The sequence below is a fragment of the Tenrec ecaudatus genome, chromosome 1 (assembly GCF_050624435.1).
Source record: "Tenrec ecaudatus isolate mTenEca1 chromosome 1, mTenEca1.hap1, whole genome shotgun sequence".
In the NCBI taxonomy this organism is placed as follows: domain Eukaryota; kingdom Metazoa; phylum Chordata; class Mammalia; order Afrosoricida; family Tenrecidae; genus Tenrec; species Tenrec ecaudatus.
In genome coordinates, this window is record NC_134530.1 from 230,195,858 (window position 1) to 230,223,158 (window position 27,301).

The window sequence follows — 27,301 nt, forward strand, 5'->3', positions numbered from 1 at the left end:
AATAACAGCGTGCCCCTCTGCTTCTTTGGCACCTTTTCTCTTTATGGTCTCTGTTTGTTTATAGAATTAATAAATGCAATGAAATAAATGCAATAAAACAAAGTATTTTTCCTCAAGAACACAATGAGTTTGTGTTAGTCTGGGTAGACCAGAGAAACAAATCCATGGACACACATATGTGGATAAGGAAGAGCAATTGAACACTGAGAAAACATCCCAGCCCAGTCCACGTGAAGTCTGCATGTCCTGTCCTAGCTCATATGTCTGATACCAATCTATCAAGTCCTCTTCAGACTCACAAAACACATGCAATGATGCCGAATGTAGAAGATCACAGGCCAGTGGGTAGAAAGTCTTTGGATCCAGTGTCATTGGAAACATCTCAGCACTGGCAGGGGTCTCTCTGTGGTTTCTCTGGCTTCCGAGGTCTAGTTGGGTCCATGTGGCTTGTCTTCTGCAATGTCTCCCAGGGAGTAGCAGAGAGAGGTGTATTCCACCTCCAAAGAGAAAGTACCAGATTTCCCAGAATTCTTAGCAGAAGGCCGTGCCCACAGAAATCTCATTGGCTATCTCCAGATTGACAGCCTAGACTCCACCCCTACACTCAATCCTTAAATTGACATCAGATTGGGTGACTACCACAGAGTGTTATGAAACGAATAAATAAATACTACAAGCATAGTTCCATCTAATGTCTTATACCTATGGACGGAATGAACATTACTGCGGGCGCTCAGAATACCCTGTTGCACAGATGAATGTTAAACAAGCGCAAGGAAAGTCAATTTACGATTTCCAGCCGCCCACCTTAGCGAGAACCCTGACTACAAGTGCCATGTTAACAACCCATTCGAGCAGACTTCCATGCCCCACAGGACCCAGCAGCCACATGATGCGGGAGGCTCCACAGCGCATCCACAGGAAGAGTTCCAGGGACTTGCTCTGCTCTCCCCAATCCGGACCTCATTGTGGAGCTCAGGACTCGTTCTGAGGACCCATGTGTACTAAGACTCAGAAACTGGCCAAGGGCCCTGCTCTAGACACCCACTGTGTGCCGTGTGCTGTCTGCCCAAGTGCAAGTTCTTTGAGGTGGTTCCCACAGGTATTTACAGCTGTTCCCCTCATGGGGACACAGCAGGTAGGCAACGTTTTGACATCTTGTAAATGCTGCCTTCTCTTATCTGTCGTGCCATCCCAAGGCCCTTCTGCTCGTCTTTACTGCAAAACTCCGTGCTGCTGGCGGTCCGTGACCTCTGTTTCATCTGCTACAGTTCACCGAGCTGAGAAACTCCGTCAAAGACACAGACACGCCAAAGACCTCCTCAATTTGCCTCCCCAAATTGTGAAAATAGGCAAACAGGAATAAAGACTTAGCTCCAAGTCCCAGCTGTATCCCACTGTGTTTGCGGATGCTCGGGCCACTTTTCATTGGCTTTCTTTGATGCCAACAGTGAGAGCGAGGGCTGGAGGTGCCAAGATGGTTGACGACCACCTCATCACACACCACTGAGGGGTAGCTCCTTTTAGACAGCTTTCATCCTCCTTTCGATTCTTATTTTATTTTATTTTATTTTATTTTGTAGCAGAGCTCCGAGATGCCCTAGGAACTGGTCTGATCTTCAGGTTGGCATAGAAGAGAGCAATGATCATGGCCTTCTGCAAACCATTTCTTGGTGTCTTCGTTAGACATAGTGTTACTGGGTGCAAAGGTGTAAGCACTTGACTACTTGCTGAAAGGTTGATGGTTCAAACCCAACTAGAGATGTCTTAGGGATCTGTTTCCAAAAGGTCGCACACTTAGAGACACCTGGAGCAGTTCTACTCTGTACACATGGGTCACCATGAGTGAGACTCAACTTGACTGCTAACAACAGGACAGAGGGGTAGGTTGGCCACACACCTGTTCACCCTGTAATATCATACTCCAGGTCTGATGTGAACTGCACCTGACTCGCTCTCGCTCGTGCCTAGCGATTCACTTGGGAGTTCACAAAAGTAGGGTTGAGTGCTGTCTCTGTACACAATTCAGTTTAGTACAATAACATGGTTTTATCCACTATGAACCAGGCAGCATCTAGTAATGGAAATGAACATTAAAGTAGAACATGGCATATCATCTCTATGCTTATGGGGCTTACAATGTAAGAAGTCAGACATGTATAAGTATATGTAAGTAAAAGTGTAAAGTATAAACTGAATGAAATAAAAGTATACAGCATTGAAGTATAAGTCAACAAAGTGTAAGTTATATAAAACAAGCAACAAACAAATACTATGATGTGTGGGAGGTTGGGCAAGGCAAGGCTAAGGAGAGTTCATAGATAGGATGGGAATAGAGCCTCCCATGGTGAAGCAGAAGAATTAGAGACAAATAAAGAGAGAAGACACTTTCTGAGTCTTTCCAAGTTGGATAGTTAGGAATGAAAATAGCTGGTCTAAGACAATGTCATCCTTCTTTTATAGCTAAATTTCTTGATAGTATTTGCTATGGATTGAATGTATCCCATGAAATATATGTGGAAGGTTTTAACCCATGGTACCTGGGAACATGACCTTGGTTGGCAAAAGGGCCAGTGAAGACATAATTAGTTAAATTGACATGACATGGAGTAGTATGGCTCCTAATCTAACCTGGATGGTATTCTTATTTATTTATTATTGTTAGATAGTTTTATTTCATTATTTTTCCAACAGTTTTACATATCATACAATTGTGTAGAGTTCAAATCGTTCAATCATATCAAGGGGAATTTATAATCAACACCGCATCTATCTTCAAGACGTGTTGTGCAACCATGATCAGTTCTAGCACTCCCTCCCCACTCCCACCCTCATGATCCATCCCCCCAATCCCCTTTCCCTCCCTGATGCTGGAGTTAGGCTACCAACTTTTGGTTTCTTGCAAGCCCAAAATTGCCTGAACTACCAGAAGCTCACCAGACAAGAACAGATCATCCCCAAGAGCCTTCAGAGAGAGCAAGGCCTTGCTGACAACCAGAATTGGGACTTTAACGAGAGACCAGACCTTGGAGAAGGACATCCTATTTGGGAAAGAAGAGGGGCAGTGAAAAGGGAGTCAGCCCTCAAGGAGATGGACTGACACCGTGGCTGCCATCATGGGCCCCAGCAGAGGAACACCTGTGAAGATGGCACGGGACTGGTCATGCATAAGGTCGCTATGGGTCCAAACTAACGTGACGGCATGTAACCATAACAACATTCTCCAGAACGGTGGGACGTTTCTGTTCTTCATAGCTTCCCTGATCGTGGCATTGGGTTACGGCAGCCCTATGTCACGAGGACACTCTTCTTTACACCGACACCACGTTCTTATTGCTCAGAGAATGCCTGGTCTCCACTTCAGGTGTCTTCTTCCAGGTGAACGCAGCTCCAGTTGCAGCATCCTCTTGGCGTCTCTTTCCCTCCCATCTGAGCGATGAGCTTGGGAAGATAAGTGGCACTGGCACGGGCCAGTCCCTTCCTCTCTCTCACACATCTGCTGGTCCACGGGAAGTGAGCTATTGCGCCCCTCGGAGCTCTAGTGCAGGGAAGGCCCTTCCAGAGGAACCTTGTGGTGGCCAGCCCGTCGGAGTGGAAAGCATCCTTGCATGTAGATGAGCAGTCACTGTCACGTCAGCTCTGGCTCCCGAGAGCCCTGTGTGGGTCACAATAGAATTGTCGCCTGTAGGATTTTCAAAGGCTGCTTCCCCAGGAGTAGACTGCCAGGTTTTTTTTCCTTGATGCGTCTCTGAGTGTATTCAAATCTCCAACCTTTCGGTCAGAAGCTCAGTGTGGTAACTCTTTGCACCAGTCAGACACTAATCACATGTCCCAATAGTCCCTCTGACGGGAAACACCCCAATGTGCTCTTTTGTATTGTCTTTCTCTTGCTTTGGAACTCTGGGAAGGTCTATGCAAATTGAGCCCAAAGTCCATTGCTCTTCAGTATTCACATGACTCTCCTCTTGCTTCTAACCCAACCTTTCACTAACATTGCTCTTCCCACCGACACGCATCAGACCTTGGATGACGAGCCTAGGAGAGACAGCTTTTAGTCTTTTTAAAATTCTAATCCATGCTTATAGTGTTTAGCATTTTAAACTCTCTGAAGTCATTGGATAGACTACAACCAATGCTATGGTACGGTTGAATCGACAGCTTGATTCTTGTTGTTGTTGTAGTTAGGTGCCGTTGAGTTAGTTCTGATTCACAGCGACCCTATACACAACAGAACACAACACTGGCCTGTCATACGCTAGTCTCACAATTGCTCTTCTGCTTGAGTCCATTGTTGCAGCCACTGTGTCAGTCCATCGTATCAAGGGCCTTCTTCACTCTGCCAAGTCGGAGGTCCTTCTCCAGGGACTGGGCTCTGCTGCCAACATGTCCTAAGTATATGAGACCGAGTCTCATCAGCCTCACTTCTAAGGAGCATTCTGGCTGTACTTCTCAGACAGACTTGTTTGTTCTTTTGGCAGTCCATGGTACTTTCAATTTTCGTCCCCAGCACCACAATTCAAATGCATCCGTTCTTATTCAATATCCAACTTTCACATGCATATGAGGTGATTGAAAATAAACTGGTCTGGGTCAGGTGCACTTAGTCCTTCAGGTAACACCCCTGCTTTTCAACAGCTTAAAGAGGTCTGTGCAGCAATTTACCCAGGCAATGAGTCAATTGATTCCTTGACTGCTGCTTCCGTGAGCATTGACTATGGATTCAAGCAAGATGCAATCCTTGGCAACTGCAATCTTTTTTTTTTTCCCATTTACCATGATGGTCCAGTTGTAAGGATTTTGGTCTCCCAGGCCCTATGCACACCTGTATAAACTAATATTCCTCAAGGCTCTGTTCTAGGCCCCATCCCTTCTTACCCTCCACTTCGAGTTTTCTCAGCCCCTTCCCTGGGTTCAGTTGTCCCCTTGAATCATGAGACTCCCAGCTTTCTATCCAAAATCTCCCTCATTGCCATCGGGTAAGCACTGACTCATAGGGAACCCCTGTGGGTTTCCAAGACTGTAACTGCTTTCAGGAGAACTGCCAACCATTCAGTTCATCGCCCCTTGCATAACCACTATACCACCAGCGCTCCTACAAAAAACATAAAAAAGCAAACAAATATAAAGCAGAACATCAAAAACCGAAGCCAATTCCATCAAGTCGATTTGGACAATGTTGAACTGTTCCATAGGATTCTGAGACTGTAATTCTTTTAACAGGATTCTGCCTCATCGTTCTCCTGCAGAGCAGGTAGTAGATTTGAACTGGAAACTTTTCATTTAGCAGTCCAATGCCAAACTCTACTGAGCCACAGGGTTCAGAAACAAAAACTAAAACAAAAAAACAAAAAGTCACCGCCATCGATTTGGTTCGGACTCATAGCAACACTATCTAGGGTTTCCAAGACTGTACATCTTTCTAAAAGCAGAGAGTCTCTGCTTTCTTCTGTGGAGCAACTGGTGGGTTTGAACTGTCAATTGAATACCTAACCCTGGACTCTTTTACTGACCTACAAGAAACCAAAGCTATCCTTAGGGATGACTCCACCCAGAAAACACACTTAGCATCATTTTGGGACACTTCCATAGTTCTTCTATTCATGTATGCATTTCTGCATAGTTGCGTATGCAGAGTTCTGTGTTGCAGTGATTGATGTTCTGTGCCACTGGGTTGATTCTGACTCATGGAAACCCCGCGACACAGGGTAGAATGGCCCCACCCCAGGTTTCAGAGACTAATCTTCGTAGCAGTAGATCACCAGCTCTTTTCTCCACAAGGCGCAGCTGTGGACTTGAAATACTGACCTTTCATTTAGTGGTGTTTCGTACCATTCTGTCCTCCTGGGGCTCCTTATTGAGTTAGATGTTCTGTTTTGTTCTTATCTGAAACATTATGCATGCCAGTAAAACTTCCTTGTATCATTCTCATAACCACAGTCTTGATTTGCCGTAATTTATTATTTAACTAATTCCTTATGTCTGGGTAAGGAAAGTTCTGAGAATTTCACTTAGAAAAAGCTATTAACTCTCCTGACTGCCGTGTCAACAGGGACTGCAGACCAATTTTTAAAATTGCTTAAGCAAAAGCCAAATTAGGGAAAAGAGCCCAGTCCCCGCTCCACCTCCCTCTGTCAATCAGACAATGTGCGCATCAGCCAGTGTGAGTGAGCCTTTGCCTCTCCGAGTGCTCGATTATTCATACTGTAGCTCCTCGATCCGCGTGTGGATTTAAGGTAATTGCTTTGGTTGATAGAACAGCTATATGAATATTAATGCTTGGTTGGAGTGTTTAGAGTCTGACGCATCATCTCCTCCTGTGCTAAGCCTGAGTGAACAGCAATACGTTAGGTGCGTGACAGCAGTATTCACCCAGCACCTTCACCCAGTCCCCGGAGCAAAGTGGAGCATCCTTACCAACTACCAGCCCCCAAGAATCGTAGGAAGCATCTTGGGAGAATTCAACTTCTGCATCTCAGAAAATGACTAAGACTTATGTCGAGATGATGTCTTGCTTTCATTTTCTGACTGAACCCCACATCAAAACCACAGCTACAGCCGCCAAGTCAATTCTGACTCACAGAGACCCTATGAGAGGATTTCTGAGGCTGTAAGGCTCTACAGGAGCAGGCACCTCCACTTTTTCCCTCTGAGTGGGTGGTGTTCAGATTTGAACCAGCCACCTTATGGTCAGCAGTCCAATGTTAGCCAAACTAGTGGCTGCCAAACTGCCTCTGTCTGGTGGGATGTCAGGGGGTAGGCATGTTCCTTAGGGTTTTCAATGGCTAATAGTTTGAAGTAGATCACCAGACCTTTCTTCTAAGGTGTCTCTGGGTAGACTCGAACTTTCAATCTTCATTAGTAGTTGAGCAACAGTGACTATTGGTACCATCTAGGGATTCACAATCTTTATCAAAGAAGCCACTTTGTAAGCATTGTCAAGCCGGACTTTCTCTATCAGAGTGGATGGAAGAGAGGAGCTGGGCAGTATATGCTCAAATAGATGCTAAAAAAATTGCCTCCCCTCCCCTCCAGATTGATTCAGTAAATAACACAGGAAATGCATATATACAAATGTGCTTGATGCAATTGATGGATGGATTGTTATGAGCTGTAAGAGCCTCGAATAAAATGATTTAATAATAATAATAATAAATTATATGCAAAAAAGAAAATTATTCTTTCAAATTCTTGAAACAGTGTTGAGTTTCTCAAGACCTACTTTAAAATGATGACTTCTCCTTATTTTAGACATCACACAGGCTTTTGGAAGGAAGGCTTAAAAGTTATAAAACAAAAAGTGGAGAAACTCTCCCCCAGTCTCACGGACCAGAGATATCCATTTCACTCAGCCTGTTGGCGAAGCTGATTTTGGACTTTTATGTCTGAATATTTTTGTGCTCACAGCTGAGACCATACTGTATTTTTAAAAATGGTTTTTGCCTTACTTTACTTCTCCTCTGAAAGATATCAGATCATTTAAAATTCATTGCAAGCATTCTGAACGGCTACCTCCCATTTCTTTGTAGATCCTCTAAAGCGCACAGAGACGGCCATTCAGAACAGCATTCATGTGTTCTCTTTGCACCTGTCATTTTTACTTCCAATCACGGAATTCATCTTGATCCTAAAGCATGGTCTTGGGCTCAAGCTTCCCTGCCCTGTTTCAGGGCTACTTTCTGAGTAACTGCTGAACAAGCCACTTCAACTCCCCATTGGCCTTTTTACCCAACAAGCCCAAACCAAGCTTGTCACCTTTCTCTCAGGCTCCTCCCTCCGACTGAACCGTTTCCCCACTCACCCAGACATTAGAATTACCTTTGAGACATCTTCCTATTTGCTCCCTCTGTCCGACCACTGACAATCCTAGAGATTTTCCTTTCCAAATGTCACCCCCACACACTTGTCACCCCCCATACTAGAGGTGTATGATTTGGTAAATTAAAATCTAGCCAACCACATGAGAATCGTGCTGGAGCTTCATGAATAATGCATCTGCCCAAACTTCATCCTTGAGCTCCAGAATCAGAACCGAGGGGGAAGCAGCTGGGGCCTCTGCACTCTGAACAAGATTTCCAGCTGAGCCGCATGCTGGCTAACATTGAGAAGCGCTGACTGACCCAGCTCCAAAGTCTTCTCAGCTAGCCCTGACTGAAGTGCTCCGTCAAGTTCCTGCCTCTGCAGCTTCCTGGTGCTCCAGCTGCTCCCCCTTCCCCACCGGCCAGCCTAGCAGATCCAGAGCGCAGTCCATGCTTTACCTCCTGCGTGAAGATCTCCCTGCTCACTCCAGGAAACCTAGAGAAAGAACCTGTGCTACTCATTATCAGCAACTGTGCATTTGTCTCCCCAAATGAGGGAGAACGCCTCTAAGAGTTTCCTCTCTGCGTACTCCCTCCACCAAACTAACACCCTACTCTGCTGTGGAAGCTGCGAAATACAGAGGCTGCACTAAGAGCCAACCCGGGTCAACGGGCAGAAAGACGTTAACTGTGCAAAGTCTTCACAATTATAAACTAGGAGAAAGGGGGGGGGCAGATGTCTGCTTTGCCCAACAGAAGAGGAGAGAGAAAGAAAAATAGAGAGATGCAAGATGATCCATGATTACAATTAAAATTATGTATTCAAGTGCAAAGCCCACATCCCATATGAGGTTATTGCTGCTGAGCCTGACTCATTGCAACCTCTATGCACAACAGAACCAAAGGCTGCCTGGTCCTGGTCATCCTCCCACTTGAACTAAATAGCAGTACAACCCTAGCCACACAAATAATGCAATAACCAGGTTGATGATAGAAACATGAAGAGGTATATCACACTGATCACCAGCCCCAAGGATAGTCCACAGCTCATTGAATGGGCAGGTAGCGTAACACAGGAGGAAAAGCTAACTTGCAGATGATGAAGAAGCCCTGGTGGCGTAGTGGTTATGTGTTGGGCTGCTAACCACAAGGTCATCAGTTTGAAACCACCAGTCACTCCTTGAGGAAAGACAAGCCAATCTACTCCCATAAAGAGCTACAGTCTTGGAAACTGACTGGACAGTTCCACCCTGTCCTACAGCATCAGAATTGACTCACTGGCAGTGACAAAAGAATGCAGATGTCCACAGTGGCTACTCGAGCATGGGCAAAATGGCTCCGCATGCTTTTGTCTTCTGATATTAAAAACTAGGAGGCATGAAGTTGAAACAATCTAACAGATGAAACGCACATGCTGAATGCTCACATTTATTTCAAGGAGTCAAGAAACTAAATTCGAGGAAGGCGGTAACAGATTTCTAAGAGAATTCCTAAAGGAAATTGGGAGGAAGTCATCTCAAAGCTCAGGCAGGGACCATCAAAGAGGCAGGCGACAGGAAGATATCATCGAATGTGTCCTCTGTCCTCAAGGGACAGCAAGGCTTTCCATCCAGGAGAGAAATCGCCTGGGCTGGTGGGAGCGTGGTTTTGAATTGGAGCTGTGAACAGGTCAAGGCAGCAATTTAGTTGGTCACGACCCCCCCACCCCCCCCCCCCCACACACAACTTTTTTTAAACATGAAGAAAATCTAAAAGAAAATATCAGGTTGCATTTTATATAACAAGGGTAAATGCCTAGTTTCATGTATAACTGTGTGCATGTGTGTATATTCGTAGGCCACATATATGTATTTGGTATATGGGTTGTGCTTAAGAGATGTGAAGAGCACTGATGAGGAGGATTCTTGAAGGAGGCCTGGTGGCAAAGTGAGTTAGAAGTTGGGATGGTACTTGAAAGGTTGGCAGTTCAAACACACCAGCTGCTCCAGAGAAGAAAGGAGATGGCGCCTGCTGTCCTAGAAAATAAAGGCCCCAAGCTCACTGCCATCAAATTGCTTCTGACTCATAGTGACCTTGTAGGGCGAGCATAGAACTGCCCCTGTGGATCTCCAAGACTATACAATATTTATGGAAGTAAAAAGCCTCATCTTTCTCCGGAGGAGCGGCTGGTGGTTTTGAACTGCCGATCTCATAGTTAACAGCACAACGAGTAACACAATACCTACAGGGTTCCTCTTCAGAAAGAATAAAGCTTTGAAAACTCCATGTAGCAGTTTTCCTGTTCTATAGGGCTGCTAGAAGTTGGAATCAGCTCAAGGGCCGTGTCTCTGTGTTGTTACTTTTGGCTGGGAGAGCTCTCATTAGAGAGAGCGCTATTTTTAATACATACTAAACACATCCAGCTATGAAGACTGACCCTTATCCTCATTCCGGGAGTCTATGCTAAAATTAAACAGAGAGTGGGGTGGAACATAAGAACTGGAAGGAGGAAGCCAATTAGCAGAAGGCAGAATGTAAATGAGTAAGCTGTTAACAAGAGACAAGTGAGCAACGGCACGAGCTGGATGAGGCTGGGCTTTTTCCTAAGCTCTCCGTTTATCACCATGGGGCCCCTGCACACTCTTCTTCCTCCCTGGACTTCTGGTGGCACAGGGTTGTTGGTGCTGCCACTGTGGTCAGCTGTCGGTGACTTAGCCCTCGACTCAGGGCGACTCCATGCGCAAAGGAAGGAAAGGTGGCCAGTCCTGTGCCTGTGTCACGCCCATGATCAGTTTGGGGGGTGCGGGTGGATCATTGTGGCCCAGAGGGCTTGGCTTAGTTTGGTCTAGTTGTGCCTTTTCTCATGGTGGTAAATGTCTAGGTAACAAAACGGTGGCCGTTCCCATATGCTTCACATGTACAGTCCAGCGACCTTAATTACGTTCACCGTATTTACAACCATCTCTGTTAAACAGCTCCCAAAGATTTCTGTCGTGCTCAACAGGGCTTCTGTCCCCCAAACAGTGATATCTTTCTCACGGACCTAGGACTGGTCCTAAGAGTAGATTCCTTGGAAAACTGTGTGATCAGGTGAAAGACAACTCCAAGCCCTTGCCTTAGACCAAAGAGTCCATTCAAATTCAATTGAAAGTAGACTCACTACTCTCTTATCACTTGTCACTCTTGTCACCCAGCCAAGCACGCAATGCCAAACCCACTGTCATCAAGTCAATGCCATCTGATTGTGACCCTACAGGGCAGAGTAGAACTGCCCCCTGAGAATTCCCAAGAATGTAACTCTACTGGATGAGCAAGCCCCTTCCCTTCTCCCAAACTGGGGCTGGCTGCTGCTCTCCAATTGCCGACCTTGAGGATCATAGTCCAACACATGACCACTGTGCCACCAGGCCCCCCGAGAACACGTGTCCTTTCCCATCGGATGCACTAAAACATTGTCTTTAATCTTCATGTATCTGTTCCTGAAACACAGCCCAACCTCACTCCTCTGGATGAGGGAGGCTCAGAGGCTCGGAATAGTGCTGGTCTGTGGACCTCAGAGGGTGCCTTGACAATCAGAATACCCATTTTCCCCTGGGGAGTTCAGCCTCCCTCCCCAGCCCACTCCCTGAGTCTCCCTCTGACCATGTGCCAGCACATGGGAAGGAACCAAAATCATGCTTGGGCTGACCTTGGCAGCATGCAATCCAGAGGGCAAGTTGGCTTGGGGCCAGCTGGGCAAGAAGGGTACAATCCTGTACACTCCAAAATCAAACAGGAACAAAGTTTGGGCATTAAAGAATAATACCTATGTATCTTCAAGAAGCCCTGGTGGCATAGTGGGTACAAGTTGGGCTGCGACCCCAAAAGGTTAACAGTTCAAAACCAGTGGCCACTCCATGGTAAAAAGACAGAGCCTTCTACCCCTCTATCGAGTCATAGTCTTGTAAACTCACAGGAGTGGTTCTATCGGGCAGTTGTGAGTCAGCGTCAACTCGGTGGCAGTGAGTTTGGGTTTTTTTGGATGTCTCCACAGGGAACAATGGTATGTCAGTGGTAAAATTCCCACTTTCCATGTGGAAGACCTGGGTTTGATTCCTGGTCAAGCACCTCACGTGCAGGCACCAATCATGTAGCAGCAGAGGCTTCTGTGCCACTATGTTGCTAAACAGGCTTCAGTGGCTCCAGAGGAAGACAGAGTAGGAAGAAAGGTCTGGCAATCTATAACAAACATCAGCCAGTGAAACCCTTAAAGTTCACAATGGTGTGATCTCATTGTGCATAGGGCCATCACGTGTCTGGGATCAACTTGACAACAGCTGTCAGCAACATGTATTTACTTAGACCTGAAGTTAAATAATGCCTCTGGTAGAACCTAATCTCTCCCCACCTTAGTTTCCCGTAAAATCACATGCAAATAAGAAGACATACGTCTACAGTGGCTTTCCCAGGTCAGGAAACTACATCATTCACCATTAGGACTGAGTCAGAGGGTTTGGAGGATGCTGGCTCCAGGGACCTCATCAGCCTGGTTGGGAAAATCCCTGAACCTCTCTGGGCTTTATCTACAAAATGGGTGAATGAAGCCAACTCATAAGGTTTCTGTAAGGATTACACGAGAATCTGGAGGTAAAGTCTTGGAAACCCGCAGGACATCGCTGAGTCAGCACTGACTCGATGGCTGTGAGCTTGGTTTAGCCTAGGACAGAATATAGGACGCATAAGTGCTAGCTACACGATGACTGCCTTCCTTTCAGGAAGTGGCGTGTCCCAGGAAAGAGCTGTTTTTGTGTGACCTCAGCCCATGAGCTATCTCTCCTACAGGCCATGGATGTTCGACATCTCAAAGGCCACCATGTCTCCCAATGGCCCTGCTCCTCCTCTTAGGGTCCCTAGAATAGGAGATGCCCCCCAGCCTCCCAATTAAGCAAGTGTGAAGCCTTGTAGGCCTTCTTGACTGCTCCCTTCTCTCCCACGGCAAATCCATCATCAGGTTCCAGCCAGGCTCCTTCTTACATGACTCAACTCCATCTGTTCCTCCTCATCTGCCCACCAGTCTTAGTCAAGATCACCATGCACTTGGCCCTGGGTAGCATGTTTCCAAACTCATATGCCTATCTGGCCACCACTCTTTCCTTGAGTTAACCCTTCATTGGCTCCTCCAAATTAAAACCAAGCCCCTGCCTCAGACTGCCAGAACCTGCTGACACCCGCCATGCACCCTGCTCGGCTCCCTCTCTAGTGTCATCTGACAAATCAACCCTTCTTGCTCTGTGTGTTCCAGCCACACAGACACACTCGAATCTCCTCAGTTGAATTGGATTCCACTCTGCCCACACGTTGCCCCAGCTCGCTGTCTCGGCAGGACTTCGCAGCAGCTTCCACCTCTATGTAAAGTCCACAACCCTCCCTTCCCAGCGTTTGCACTTCAGCCGATGTCACTTCTTCCAGAAGGCTTCCCCAGACAGTGGGCACCCAGGGCTGGATTCCGCTGCATTTGCTGCACTGCTGCTGCCTGCTTAATTGTCCTGCTTAATTGTTTGAGGGGGAAAATCCCATTCTTTTATCATTAAAACACCCCAAGTGCCTCCAGCAACTCATCCCCCAAAGGCGCTCAGATAAAGGGCATTCAAATATGTGTTTCTTGGAGAACTGGGTGAACACTAACAATCGTCCTTGCCCCAAGAAGCGATCTCTGGTTGGCAGGGTCCAGCAAAGGCAACGTGCACGTACCTAGGATGGCCACCACCTCGTCGTCCTGGATGACCTCCAGGGAGCCGGAGACCACGAAGCAGAGGCTGTCCACACTCTCGCCCGCGTGGTAGATGAGGTCCCCCGGGGCGCAGTGTACAGTCTGGAACTCCATGGCCAGTGCCCGCAGGCAGCCATCGCTGGCCAGCCGGAAGGCTGGGTGCTCCTTGAACACCTTGCGGTTCAGGTGCACGCAGATGTCAGCTCGCATGTCTTTTGGACAGATCTGCAGGACCTGACAAGGTACAGGAGGAAACAGCATGAAGGTTCTACTGGGACAGCCAACCCACGGCTCTTCACACCCCAGGGCAGAAGCAACATCCACTGCCCTATAGAAACTCTTCTAGGCACTACTGACCAGGAGCCCTGGTGTCACAGCAGGTTCTGAGTTGGGGGCAAACCAAGAGGTCAGCGGTTCAGACCCATCAGCAGTGAGTTCCACAGAAGGATGAGTCTCTCTCTTCCCTATTTAAAGCCTCAAAATGCACACGGGAAGGTCTACCCCACCCTATGGAGCCAGAGCCAGAATCACTGGGAGCCAGAATCGCCTGACTGGCAGTGAGTGAGGCCCCAGTGAACAAGGCTGCCATTGGCCTGTGTCGTTGGGAACCTCACATTTCTGTCAGAGAAACAGGCCGGGGCCACACGGCATGCGATCACTGAGCTGTTCTCCACATCTGTTTCTCCTATAAAATGCAGGTTGTCAGCCTCGGCTTAGAGGTCCTGGGTGGCCCCCACAGTCAACATGGTTAGCTAGCTGCTAACCAAAAGACTGGAGTTTCAAGTCCACCCAGAGACTTCTCCAGAGAAAGGCCTGGAAACCTAGTTCCAAAAAAGAAAAGAAAAGAAACATCAGCCACGGAAAGTTCTATGGAGCACAGATCAGCTCTGACAAACGGGTTGCCAGGATTCGAGGGATAGTGGTTTGATGTGAGAACCTTCAGTGACACACTTCCCGGGAAGTGCGGGGGCCCCCAACAGGGCTCAGCATGGGCCTTCTCCCTCTGTGGACCTTTTAGCTGTCAGGTTGCAGGACAAGAGAAAATGAGGGGGGAATGGCTGACTGGCCAAAGCAAGGAGAAAAATCCCAACTGCCGAGGCTTTGTTCGTATCCGTGCTAAGTACTTCTCAAGGCTCATTAAAACAAGTTTCCTGCATAACTACCAATTCAATTTGGGCCGTCTTCTCTCCCAGCTTAACACCAGAGAGGGAGCAATGCTCTGAATGTCCTGCCAACACTGTGCCCAGCGGTTTGGAACCAAGATTTATCCTCCAGGTGAGTTCACCTTTAAATATTTGGCTTCCCCTGGGCTGGGCTTTGCTGGCAGAAGCCCTGGCACGGGAACAATGTTTTATTCATGGGCACCGTTCCCGGGGCTGCTGGAGAGTTCATGTAAGAAGATGGAGGAAGCTGGATTGGAGAAATTACAGTCTGCCACGGCCATCCGTCACCTCCATCAGCCCTCTCGACTCTGCAGGCCGCACAGAGGGATGGGGACGGGAGGTGCCGGTGGAGGCACAGTCTTGAACACTTTTGCCTCAGGGAAGGCATCAACGATGGGACCCCAGATCCCACATCCCACCCAGTCCACCTCCCTCGCTGCTTGATTCGGAGAAGGTATCATTCATTCGGTGCTGTCCCTTGAAGACCTGGATGGCAGTGATAGGGAGATGTCACCAAAGAGGTGGCAAATGAAGCTGGAAGGCCAGGGCAAAGAGAAGCGGCTTTAGGACCAGACTGATCTGAACTCAAGTCCCAGCTCCATCACTCAGAAGTCATGTGAAGCTGAAGCAATCCTAAGCTTCTTTGCAGGGGCTTCAGTTTCCAACGTGTGTACAGAGTGGTCCTGCAGATTCCATGAGGGGCTGGGGACACAGTCCTGGCACAAATGCTGGGTGCACAGCAAGGGCTCCATGCATGTAGATGATTGCATTGTTGTTGAAGCAGCAGCAACAAGTCATCCGGAGAGCGGCTAGGAATTCCAGAAGGTTGTGGCCCAAAGAACACTATAGGCCATCGAGCTTCTAGGTGTAGAGACACGGAAACTGAAGCTCAGAGGAACACATGACATTCTCAAGGCCGCCAACTAACTACTGGTCACACCCATAAGGCTCCCCTGGTCGCCCCTGACTCTTCTGATCTGGAAGGGCATGGCCAGGGCAGTATTAGGTAAAAGGGCAGCGTGTTTCTATGGATGGTGGTGGGAGAACTCGGGGGATAATGGTGATGGTTGCCCAACATGATGAATGTATTTGAATTGTTCATGTGAAAACTGTTGAGTTGTCAAATGTTTTAATAAATATTTGTTTGCCTCAATTAATATAGGAAGAAAGAGATGGAGAAAGAGAAAGCAGGGCAAGGTGGGGACAAGCAGTTGCCTGTCAGAGCCAGTGCCAGGAGGAGCAGCCACATGGACTGAAACCTGGGGCAAATCCCAGAGCCCTTCAGGAAAGAGAGCTAGCGAGGAGGGAAACAGAAGGCAAATGCTGACTGTGCCGTCTGCCTTGGGTAGCTGCCAGGCTCAACTCTAGCGAGAGGAGGGAATGTCCAATTTCCAGAAAACTGGATTTACAAAGGCATCCTGGCCCCTGGGAAAATGAGCCGCAGACAAAGAGATCAAAGTTTCTTTCTGCTCCATCGGCTGCCAGGCACCCACCCCGCGCCAGCCCTAGGGCATTGTTGAGAGATGAACAGGCACGATGGGCCAGTCTGCGACTGGTGACTGGCAAAAGCAGGGGCTAAGCCCTGCTCTAAATTGACGACTTGCCCATTTGAGAAACCAGAACCCCCCATTTAGACTAGTTCTTCCTTTCAGTGAATGTTTTGATTAAGAATATGAACAACCAAAGGATAATAGCAGGAGAAACGCGTAAGCTTCGGAGTCAGACCAAACTGGGCTCAAATGCTAACTTCCCCATTTCTTCACTGTGTATGACCCAGGGCAGTGTGCAAAGTCCATTGGGCCTCTGCGTCCTCATCTCCCTCCAAAGTATGTGTGAAGTCGAAGTGGAGAATTATGGGTGAAACATTAGTCCAGGACCAGGCATTCCGGTACATGCAAAATATTTGTACTTTGTGTCTTCTAAACAAATGATGGCTGGCGCTGTGTCATTGCTGTATTAAGGGCAGATATCGGCCCAATTAAATGCCATTTGATTCCCACTCGACTGATTATTATAATGGAGGAAAACCAGGAATATGGATGACCAATCCTAAAGCCATTGGAACTAACTTTGGCTATGGACTAAAGTATTTTGGCAATGATGCTATCTTTTTATTTTACTAGTTATAACATTGAGGTAGCATAAGAGTAAGAACCAATGATGCTGAAGGAAGAAGTTCAAGCTGCCCTAAAAGCATTAGCCAAAAACAAGGCTCCAGGAATTTATGGAATACTGATTGAAATGTTTCCACAAGTTCATGAAAAACTGGAAGCACTCACTCATCTATGCCAGCAAATCTGGAAGACAGCTACTTATTCAATTGACTGGAAGAGGCCCATATTTGTATCTATTCCAAAGAAAGGTTAGCCAACAGAATTCAAAAATTATAGGAAAGTATCATTAATATCATATGCAAGTAAACTTTAGATGAAGATCATCCAACAACAGATGTAGTGGTGCATTGACAAGGGGTCAGGCCAGATTCGGAAGAGGATGCGGAATAAGGGATTCTATTGCAGATGTCAATATGGAGCTTGGGTGAAGACAGCGGGTGAATAAGCAAATGTGGTGAAGAAAGCTGATGGTTCCTGGCTATCAAAAGATATATCACCTGGGATCTTAAAGGATTGAAAATAAACAAGCAGCCATCTAGCTGAGAAGAAACAAAGCTTACATGGAAGAAGCACACGAATCTGTATGATAATGAGGTGTCAAAGGGATCAGGTATTAGGCATCAAAGAACAAAAAATCACATCATTGTGAGTGAGTGGGAGTGCAGAATGGAGACCCCAAACCCATTTGTAGGCAACTGGACATCCCCTAACAGAAGGGTCGTGGGGAGGAGCCAGTCAGGGCACAGTATAGCACTGATGAAACATACAACATTCCTCTAGTTCTTTAATGCTTCCTCCCACTTCTACAATCATGATCCCAGTTCTACCTTACCAATCGGGCTAGACCAGAGGATGTACACTGGTACAGATAAGACCTGGAAACACAGGGAATCCAGGACAGAGAAATCCCTCAAGAACCAATAATAGCAATAATACCAATAGTAGCAATACCAGGAGGGGAAGGGCAAGGCAGGGGAGAAAGAGGGAACTGATCACAATGATCTATGTATAACCTACTCCCTGGGGGATGGACAACAGAAAAGTGGGTGAAAGGAGACATCAGTCAGTGTAAGACATGAAAAAACAATAATAATTTATAAATTATCAAGAGTTCATGAGGGACAGAGGGTGGAGGGAAGGGGGAAAATGAGAAGCTGATACCAAGTGCTCAACTAGAAAGCAAATGTTTTGAGAATGATGATGGCAGCAGATGCACAAATGTGCTTGACACAATGGATGGATGGATGATGGTATACGCCCCCAATAACATGATTTTAAAAAGAAGAAGAAGAAGAAGAAGAAGAAGAAGAAGAAGAAGAAGAAGAAGAAGAAGAAGAAGAAGAAGAAGAAGAAGAAGAAGAAGGCCTTCAATAAGATGCTTGGACACAGTGGCTGTAACAATGGGCTCAAACATAAGAACAATTGTCAGGATGGCACAGCACCTAGAGGTGTTTTGTTCTATCGTACATCAGGTTGCTATGAGTCAGAAGCGACCTTATTGTATGGAATAAGAGCAACAATACTGAAAAGAATCTAGATTCTCTGGGTCCTGGCAGATTGGCAATACAAAAATACTCAAAGCAGGTAATCCATCTAGAGTAGTAGAAAGTCAACTGCATCTTCTTTGTATTCATTCAAGTACCATCAAATTTTCCTCACCTTATTGAAAATCATCTAAAATACTAGGATGTTTAGAGAGGCAGAGGGGTTTCCTACCACATCCATTTCCCAGGTGACGTGCTTGTAATGGGGTGAAGTAACTGAGGCCCAGAGAGGAGCCTAAGTGATGTTCTGGCCGAGTCAGCTGATGATGAAGGCACAAGCTTTGATTGCTGCTTTCCAGATGGATCTGATGAATGGGATGACCTGGCCTACTATTAGAAATGTAGATTTCCACTTTTCCCTCATCCCCAAATTCTGATCCCACAGATCGAAGGATGGGGAAAGAAGATGCTTTTAATGAGCACATTGTAGGATTCTTATCAGGGCTGGGATTGGGGCAAAATAAGCCAGACATTGGCTTAGGATGTAGAATGGAAGGGTGCACCAAGAAACTGAGGGATGAAGATAAATCACCATTTAAGACAAAAATGCAAAATAATTTCTTTATGGCAAAGAATCCATGGGGAAGAAAACATCAGCTTTTCAAATGCAGATAGGATCAGTGACAGAACTGTGACATACCGGGGCCTGAAGCAATGGGAAATCTAGTCAAACTGATGGCCTCGCCCTAGTCCCAGTCCTGATTCTTATCATCATACACATTCAGGAAATTCTGCCTTGCATAATTAGACTTCCAGTTTCTCTCTTCCCTGAGAGACGATCCATGCCTTTCCAATTGCTTAAAGAATGGCTCTAATTTACTAGTCTTGAGTAAGGCTGAGCTAGAAGCAATTCAAACCTCTAGAGGTAAGACCTAGAAATCCAAAATTATCCAACTGAATAGCAGGTGACACACATCCAGCCTTGAGAATCACTGTCCTTGGAGAGCTTTCAGCTCAGACTGGGGAAAGCATCACCCACTCCTTACCTTCTCTGTATCAATGCCTCTGGACATGGACCAGGTGGACACGATATAATCCATGACTCGCTCACTCAAGCCCTTTGGCACTTGGTAGAGCTTCAAGAAGTCCCGAACGCTGTTGAGCATCTCATGGTACCTGTTGGTGTTGGCGTACATCTGCTGGAAAATGGTTGTCACGTTCCCAAAGATGGTGGCATAGAGAAGTGCTAGAGGTGAGGAAAAGAAGGAAAAACAACATGTGAGTGCTCTGAGTCCAGACCCAAGATAGCCAGTGTATTCACAGGACGCCCATGGCTGGCGCTGCCATCGCACTAGCAAGGTAGGCTGTGCTGCTCCCTTGACACACCAACCATGCGGATAACCTTGTGGGAGGCAGGACTCTGGTGGATGGGACAGGGGCCACCAAGGCCAAAGCGAGGAGATAGGAATAGGGAGAGTGGGGTGGTGGCGGGGGACCTGCTGGACTGATTCACTTTATACTTCTCACAACAAGTTTCAGCCATGCCTGAGGTTGACAGTCCAATGTGGTCCTGCATACACCATGCAAAACCAAACTCAGTTCTGTTGGGTCTGTACTGATTCAGTTTGACCTAATAGGACAGATTTGAACTGCCCATAACGTTCCCAAAGCTGCGATCTTTCCAGAGCAGACGGCCACATTGTTCTCCCATGGAGTGGCTGGGAAGTTTCAGACCACTCGCGTTCCAGTTAGCCGTACACTTACCCACTGCATCACCGGCAAATGGTCACCACACAGCCCTGCTGTGCAGCAACGTGGCACTGCTAGTTCAGCAGTAGAAGGCTCACGTTCCCTGCAACGACCCAGGCCCGATTCCCAGTCAATGCACTGCATACAGAGCTGCCCGCCCCTCCCCCGGTGTCTGAAGAGGCTTGTGTCGCTGTGGTGCCGGACAGGTTTCATCAGAACTCCCAGAGCATGGCAGAGTATGAAGAAATGCCTGATGATCAGCCAGTGGAAACCCTATGGGTTACAGTAGTCCGGTCTTCAAACTATCACGGGGGCGGTGCAGGCCCGGAAAGTACTTTATTGCATTGTTCATGGGGTCGCCATCAATTTGAGGTTGGCTCAAGGGCTGTTGGTAACAACAATTACACACCTGCTGGGGAGAGGGTGGTAAGACACCCAGTTTCGATCCTCAGAGAGAAAATAAAATAATGGGAGCAACAGGACTTGAATATATAATCTCACATTTTTTATTAATCATTTTGTTGGGGGGGCTCTCACAAATCTTATAACAATATATCATTCAGTTGTACTAAGCACACTAGCATTTATGTTTCCATCAACATTTCCAAAACAGTTTCTTCCTACTTGAGCCCTTAGTATCAGCTCCTCTTTTTTCCTGTCTCTCCCTCACCCTCTTACCCTCGTGAATCTTTGATCAATTATATATTATTGTTCTTATGTTGTGTTTTACAATGTCTGTTGTCTCCATTCACCCATATTTCTGTTATTCATCTCCCTCCAGGGGGGTTATATATCCAACCTTGTGATGGGTTCCCCTTCCTCACCCTTTCCCCAGACATCCTCTAACCTCATGCTATCACTACTCCCACTACTGTTCCTGAGGGTTTTATCGGTCCTGAAGTCCATGTGCTAAGAGCTCTGATCTGTACCAATGTGTGTGCTCTGGTCTAGCTGCATTTGTAAGATAGGACTGGGTCATGGTAGTAGGGGGAGGAAACATTCAGGAAGTAAAGGAATGATGCGTGTTTCACCGGTGCAATACTGCACCTTGGTTGAATCATCCCTTCCTTGTAACCCTTCTGTGGGGGGATGTCCAATTGTCTACAGATGGGCTTTAGGTTTCTGCACAGGAACACTAAAGTGTATCAGGTATGAAAAGATAAAAAAAAATTATATTGATGTGAACAAGGGGATTGGAGTAGAGACCCAAAGCCCACCCAGCAAGCAAGGTTGTGCCATCTGCATGTCTCAGGTTGTTAATAAGCCTTCCTCCAATCATGATGCCGACTTCTTCTTCATATAATCCAGTTTCTCTGATTATTTTCTCAGCATGCAAATTAAAAAAGTGTGGTGAGAGGAGACAAACCTGAATCACAACTTTCCTGTGCATACAGGAAACCATACAGTGGTTTCTTTCTGTTCAAACGACGGCTTCTTGATCTGTGCACAGGCTCTTTCTAGATGCTCACAGGACGTGTTCTGGAACTCCTGTTCTTCTCAAGACTCTCCATGGTGTGTTATGATCCACACCGTTGAACGCCTTCATATAGTCAATGAAGCACACATAAACAGCCAAGATCCACCTGAAATCAGCAACGATATCCCTTGGTCCATGTCTTCTTTGAATCTGGCCTGGTCCTCCGGGAGCTCCCTGCCAATGTCCTGCTACAACTGTTGTTGGATGATCTTCAATAAAATTTTACTTGTTTGTGATATTGTTCTATGATTTTCACATTCTAGGCTTGGTCACTTCTTTGGAATAGGACAAATGTGGATCTCTTCCTGTCAATTGACCTAGTAGCTGTCTTCCAAACTTCCTTGCACATAGGACTTGGCATAATATTGGCATCAATAAACTATATTTAAAGTGTACACTCCCGAATTGTTAATGAACAGACATTGATATTCTCACAATTTAGAGGCAAATTGTCCAAATTCAGAAGGCCTGCTTTAGAGGTAGGCTTTTTCTCCTGACCCTGCCGGACGGCCCTCGCTCTAGCTCAGCACTGATCTGCGCATGGCAAGGCATCTCTTTTCCCCGGTCTCTGCTTGCTGCTTGCTCCTCCATCTGCTCCTCTCGGCCTCTTCATCCACTTCTCTCGACAACTAAAGGTTCCTTCCTGTCTGCCTGTCACACACCAACATCCCTATACCGTATGTCCAGAGTGCTCAGCTCCATGGCTTCTATACTGTTCTCTGCAGTTTTTTGTGTGTTTACATATGAAGGGGTACCTCCCCCGCAATGGAATTTTTCCCCAAAGCTATGTATTTAAAATTTTTTTATAAAACAACCTTATCACCTTCAAAGTACTCTCCATTATACTTAATACATTTGTCAACTCTGCAATTCCATTCTTGCCAACATTTTTCAAACTCATCTGTTTGGAGAGCTGACAGCACCTCCGTTGTTTTCTCCTTCACTTCTTCTTCGACAAATGGCTGTGCTGTCATGTCCCTCTTTATTCGCAGAAACAAAAAGAAGTCTCACGGAGCAAGGTCAGGTGAGTAAGGTGTGTGGGGCAAGGAGAGGAATGCTGCTTTCTGCCCAAAGCTGGCACCGTCATTGCCTGAGCAGGTGTATTGTTGTGGTGCCAAAACCAGTCAGCCGTCTGCCACAAATCAAGAATTTGGGGTCATCCACTGCTACACAATCTTTTCAGAACCTCTAAATAGAAAGCTTGATAAACAGCCTGACCTGGTGGAATGAACTCCACATATACTACTAGTCGACATGTTTGTCCATTAGGGAAGTTGACAGAAGTCCAGAACAAGGTTTGTCATCAGTTGACATTTCACCTCTTTTGAAATGAGAAAGCAACCCATGCACTTTGGTTTTTCCCATAGTGCTATTTCTGTAAGCTGTGCTCAATGTCACAACAGTTTCTGTGGCATTTTTCCAGAGCAGGAAACAAAATTTCACAGCCACACACTGTTTTCTTAAATCAGCCATCAAAAAAATGAGGCTTAAGCGAAACTGTTTTTACAAAAAAATTTACCGTGGCCAAATAGAACCTTCCCAGGTGATGCCACTGGGTGCACTAACTCAGAACAAGTTGCTGGATGCTCACCTTGCAGGAAAAAGTGCATACTACAAAAGCTCCACACAGAGGAGCTTTTAATTTTTTGGGGGGGGTATCCCCTCATATATATAAGGAAGCTTCAAAACTTCTGTGGAATGATGGAATTTAAAGGCAATGGAACTTTTACATCAAAATGTTGAATTCTGTTCATCTATGTTCACAAAGACCTCATAAGCATCAAGTGAACACATCCATCACTCCAGAGAGATGAGTCACTCTCCTTTACAATCCCTTTACCCAGCCCACCCTTGCCAGTCCAAAGCAGCCACTTTCTGTCTCTCTAGGGCAGTCTGCATTTTCTAGAATTTTATATATTTGGAATCATACAGTATGTCCTATTTTAAAAAATGTTTTATTAAGATATAACTCTCACATAATAAAATTTCTCTATTGAAAGTATGTAATTTAATAGTTTTTTTAGCATATTCCATGTAACCATTACCACTAAGTTTAGAACATTTTCATCTGCCCTAAAAGAAACCCTGCATCCATTTGCAGGCACTGCCCAGCCTCCCCCACTCCCCCCATCTCACCAGCCTTGGGCAACAGCTAATCTACTTTCTGCCTCTCTGTATAGGTTTGCCCACTCTGAACATTTCATATAAAGGAAATGGTAGAATATGTGATGTTTTATAACTGATTTCTTCCATGCAGAACAATGTTTTCAAGGTTCAACCATGTTGAAACATGTATCAATACTTCACTACTTTATTGTTGTTGAATAATATTCCCTTAATATAGGGATATTAAGGAGCCCTAATGGCATAATGTGCGATAGATGAGGCTTTCTGTTACTGTAAACCGTTACAGTCACAGAAAATCACAGGGCCAGATCTACCGTGTGCTGTAGGGCTGCTATGCATCAGCATCAACTCAATGGCAGTGAATTTGTTTTTGTTTGTTTGTTCGTTTGTTTTGAGTGGCATAATGGTTAAGTGATTGGGTGCTGTGTCAGTCCGGATAGACTAGAGAAACAAATTCATAAATATAGAAATGTGTTATAGGAAAGAAGTTTATATACACGAGCAGTCGAATATTGAGAAAACACCCCAGCCCAGTCCAGATCAAGTCCATAAGTCCAATATTATCCCATATGTCTGATGCTAATCTATAAGGTCCTCTTCAGACTCATGAAACACCTGTAATGACGTCAAATGCAGGAAGATCACAGACCAGTGGGTGGAAGTCTTTGGATCCAGTGGTGTTATAAGCATCTCAGAACTGGCAGGGTCTCTCTGTGACCTCTCCAGCTCCAGAGGTCTGGTTGCATCAGGGTCGGCCCATGTGGCTTCTCCAGCTGTCAGGGCGTAGGGCCCTGTGTCTTGTCAGTAGAGCGTCTCCCAGGGAGTGAGTAGAGAGAGAAGTGTCTTCCCCTTCAAGGAGGAGATACTGAGTTCCCAGAATTCCCAGGAGAAGGCCATGCTCACACAGAGGCCTCATTGGCTGTGATCCAATTGACAGACTTTACTCCACTCCACCCTCACTCTGAATCCTACCAAGTCCCAAAGTGACACCAGATTATGTAACTACCACAAGCACTAACCCAAAGCTTGGCCGTTTGAACCTGCCAGTCACTCTTTGGGCGAAAAACAAGCAAACTAGCAATGCATTCCCTGAGACACAAACTAAACCCTACGGGGAAGTTCCGGTCTACACTGCAGGGTCATTGAGTTAGAACCTAGTAACAACATGAGGAGAGGGGATATTTTGTGCATGTAGTCATTAGTGATGGGAAGTTTCCAAGTTTTCACTGCTCCAAACAGTGCTGCCATGAGCACTTCTACACAAGCACTTATGTGAACGCATGTTTTCAATTCGCCGGGCCATATACTAGAATTGGAATCGCTGAGTCCTATGGTAACTCTATGTAATAACGGGAGAAACTACCAAACAGCTTTCCAAAGTGGCTGCACCGTTTTGCATTCCCACGTGTGGTCTCTCAGGATTGCACAGTTTCGACATCTTCATTAGCACGTGCTACACTCTGTCTTTTTGACATTGCCGGGTTAGTGACTGTGCACTGCCAGCTCATGGTGGTTTGCATTTGCATACCCCAGTGACGAAGGATGTTGACACCTCTTCCTGTGCTTAGTGACTCCTTTGATATCTTCTTGGAGAAATATATATTCAAATCCTTTGCCCATTTCCTTTTTGATCATTTTGATTTATTTTAAAATTGTATTGATATATGGTTCTTGTACCATATAATTAAATGGTTTCAACATATAAAAAAGTGCTGTGAAAACATCCCCACAATCTATTTGAGAATGTTTTCTTCCTTTTTTACTCATTGTTATTATTCCCCAACCTCTCCGCCATGACCCTAGGGAGCATTATTCTGTTTACGTTCTCTATACATTTGCCTATCCTGGATTTCTTTTAAGAAACATCATATGATAACCCCTACCTCTCCCTCCCCGCCGCCAAAAAAATAAATAAAACACAGGATGCCTAAGTCCAAAAGAAAGGAGAAGATAAGAAAAGCTAGAATAAATTTCAAATGGATCAAATTCATCAGCTACTTCTCAGGAAAAAAGATGTAGCTGTAGTTTATAATAAAGATTTACAGTCTCCTAAACACTATATAGAATCCCTATGCATCAGAATCAACTCTATGGCTTCATTTCAGAGGGGTTGGTGATACTCAACAGATTCCAGTGGAGCTTATAGACTCATGCAGACAAGGAGGAAAGGCCTGGTGACCTATTTCTGAAAATCAGCCAATGAAACTCCAATGGATCACAACAGTCTGATCCCAAAGGGCATGGAGTTGCCATGAGCCGAGAGCTGACTGGAGAGCTGCTAGGCTCTCCTGGGAAAGAAGACACACAAGTCCAGCTAGCTCTGCAACAGCCGTGTGAGTGTGGAGCAGAGAAGGGGAAGGCAGATTATAAGGTGGTGGTCATGAGTGTGAAGAAAGCATGGCCTCACAGTGGATTAGTTGGGCCCTTACTTTTTTGACAAAGAAGTAAAGAGATCTCTCCCCAACCCCAAACAAAATATGGATTCAGACTGTGAGAGCTCTGAGTCCTTCCCAAAGAAAAACAAGATGTCGGGTATTCTTTGGCGGGCTGTGGGGGCGGGGGTAGTTGCCATGGGGTTGATCGTGACTCAGGGTAGACCTGTGCACTGTGAGATTTTCAATGACTGGCTTTCCAGAAGCAGATTGCCAGGGGATTGCTCACCCCTGGGTGAACTCAAGCCTCCAATCTTTCGGTCAGCAGCTGGGTGCACATATCTGGGATCGCTGCTCAATTCAACATGGCTATGTGCAGTTCTTAGCAGTAGTGTGGAAAACGTGCTTGTTTCCTTGTGAAAACTTGGCTGTTATTCTCATCTATATTATACTACGCCTAACTTAAAATTTTAAGCAGCTCAGACATTTAAAAGTCATTCCTTTGTCCCCTACTCCGTTCTTCTCACCACGTTTCCAGTTGTGCAGAGGCACTTCATTTCAATTGTATTTGCGGACTACTTTCTACTGATGGTCCATATCCGAATAGCATGTTTATACCAATGCGTCCTTATCCCTTGCGCATTATTCACCAGCCTCCACTATGAACAAACGAGGATTTCGCTCCTTTTTATTACCTCGTCCTTACCAAACATTCATAGCATATACTTCTCCCCACTGTCCCGTGCTCACAATACAGCTGCATTGTCATGTTGGTTAGATCGGCTTCTGTGTCTCTATTACGATGACGAAAGGGACACTGCTGTCACGCTGAGCTCTGGTGGATGTATGTATGCTCTGGGTACTTTTCCTTTCCAATAGCATTTTCCTTTCCCTGCAGGTAAGGTGGTCTTTGTCTCTTCCTTTGTCTGTCACCAACCCAATTCCACACTTCTCCCAGGTAAGTGACCCTCTTCTTACATATTGAAACGCATGGTAAAATTCACCTCCTTGAAGAAATAAATCTCCCCTGGAGCCTCTGACCCAGTCCACTGGCAGGTGTCCTCTGACCCAGTCCACTGGCAGGTGTCCTCTGACCTAGTCCACTGGCAGGTGTCCTCTGACCTAGTCCACTGGCAGGTGTCCTCTGACCTAGTCCACTGGCAGGTGTCCTCTGACCTAGTCCACTGGCAGGTGTCCTCTGACCTAGTCCACTGGCAGGTGTCTGCACCTGTCTTCACCAGCATCCTGAGGAGCCCCTTCACTTAAAAGTGGGTTGAATACCTGCACCCCA

The 27,301-nt window shown here is 46.1% G+C and overlaps 1 protein-coding gene across 2 annotated transcripts in view; it reads right to left on the reverse strand.

Moving 5' to 3' along the window:
• KCNH1 (potassium voltage-gated channel subfamily H member 1) overlaps positions 1-27,301 on the reverse strand; it is a 500,025-nt gene that overhangs the window by 105,707 nt on the left and 367,017 nt on the right. For both annotated transcript variants that reach the window (XM_075540569.1, XM_075540568.1), the window contains exons 8-9: positions 19,332-19,531; positions 13,506-13,758 (exon numbers count right to left, since the gene is read on the reverse strand). In XM_075540569.1, coding sequence (XP_075396684.1) covers positions 13,506-13,758; positions 19,332-19,531 — 453 coding nt within the window. The remainder of the gene's footprint in view (positions 1-13,505; positions 13,759-19,331; positions 19,532-27,301) is intronic.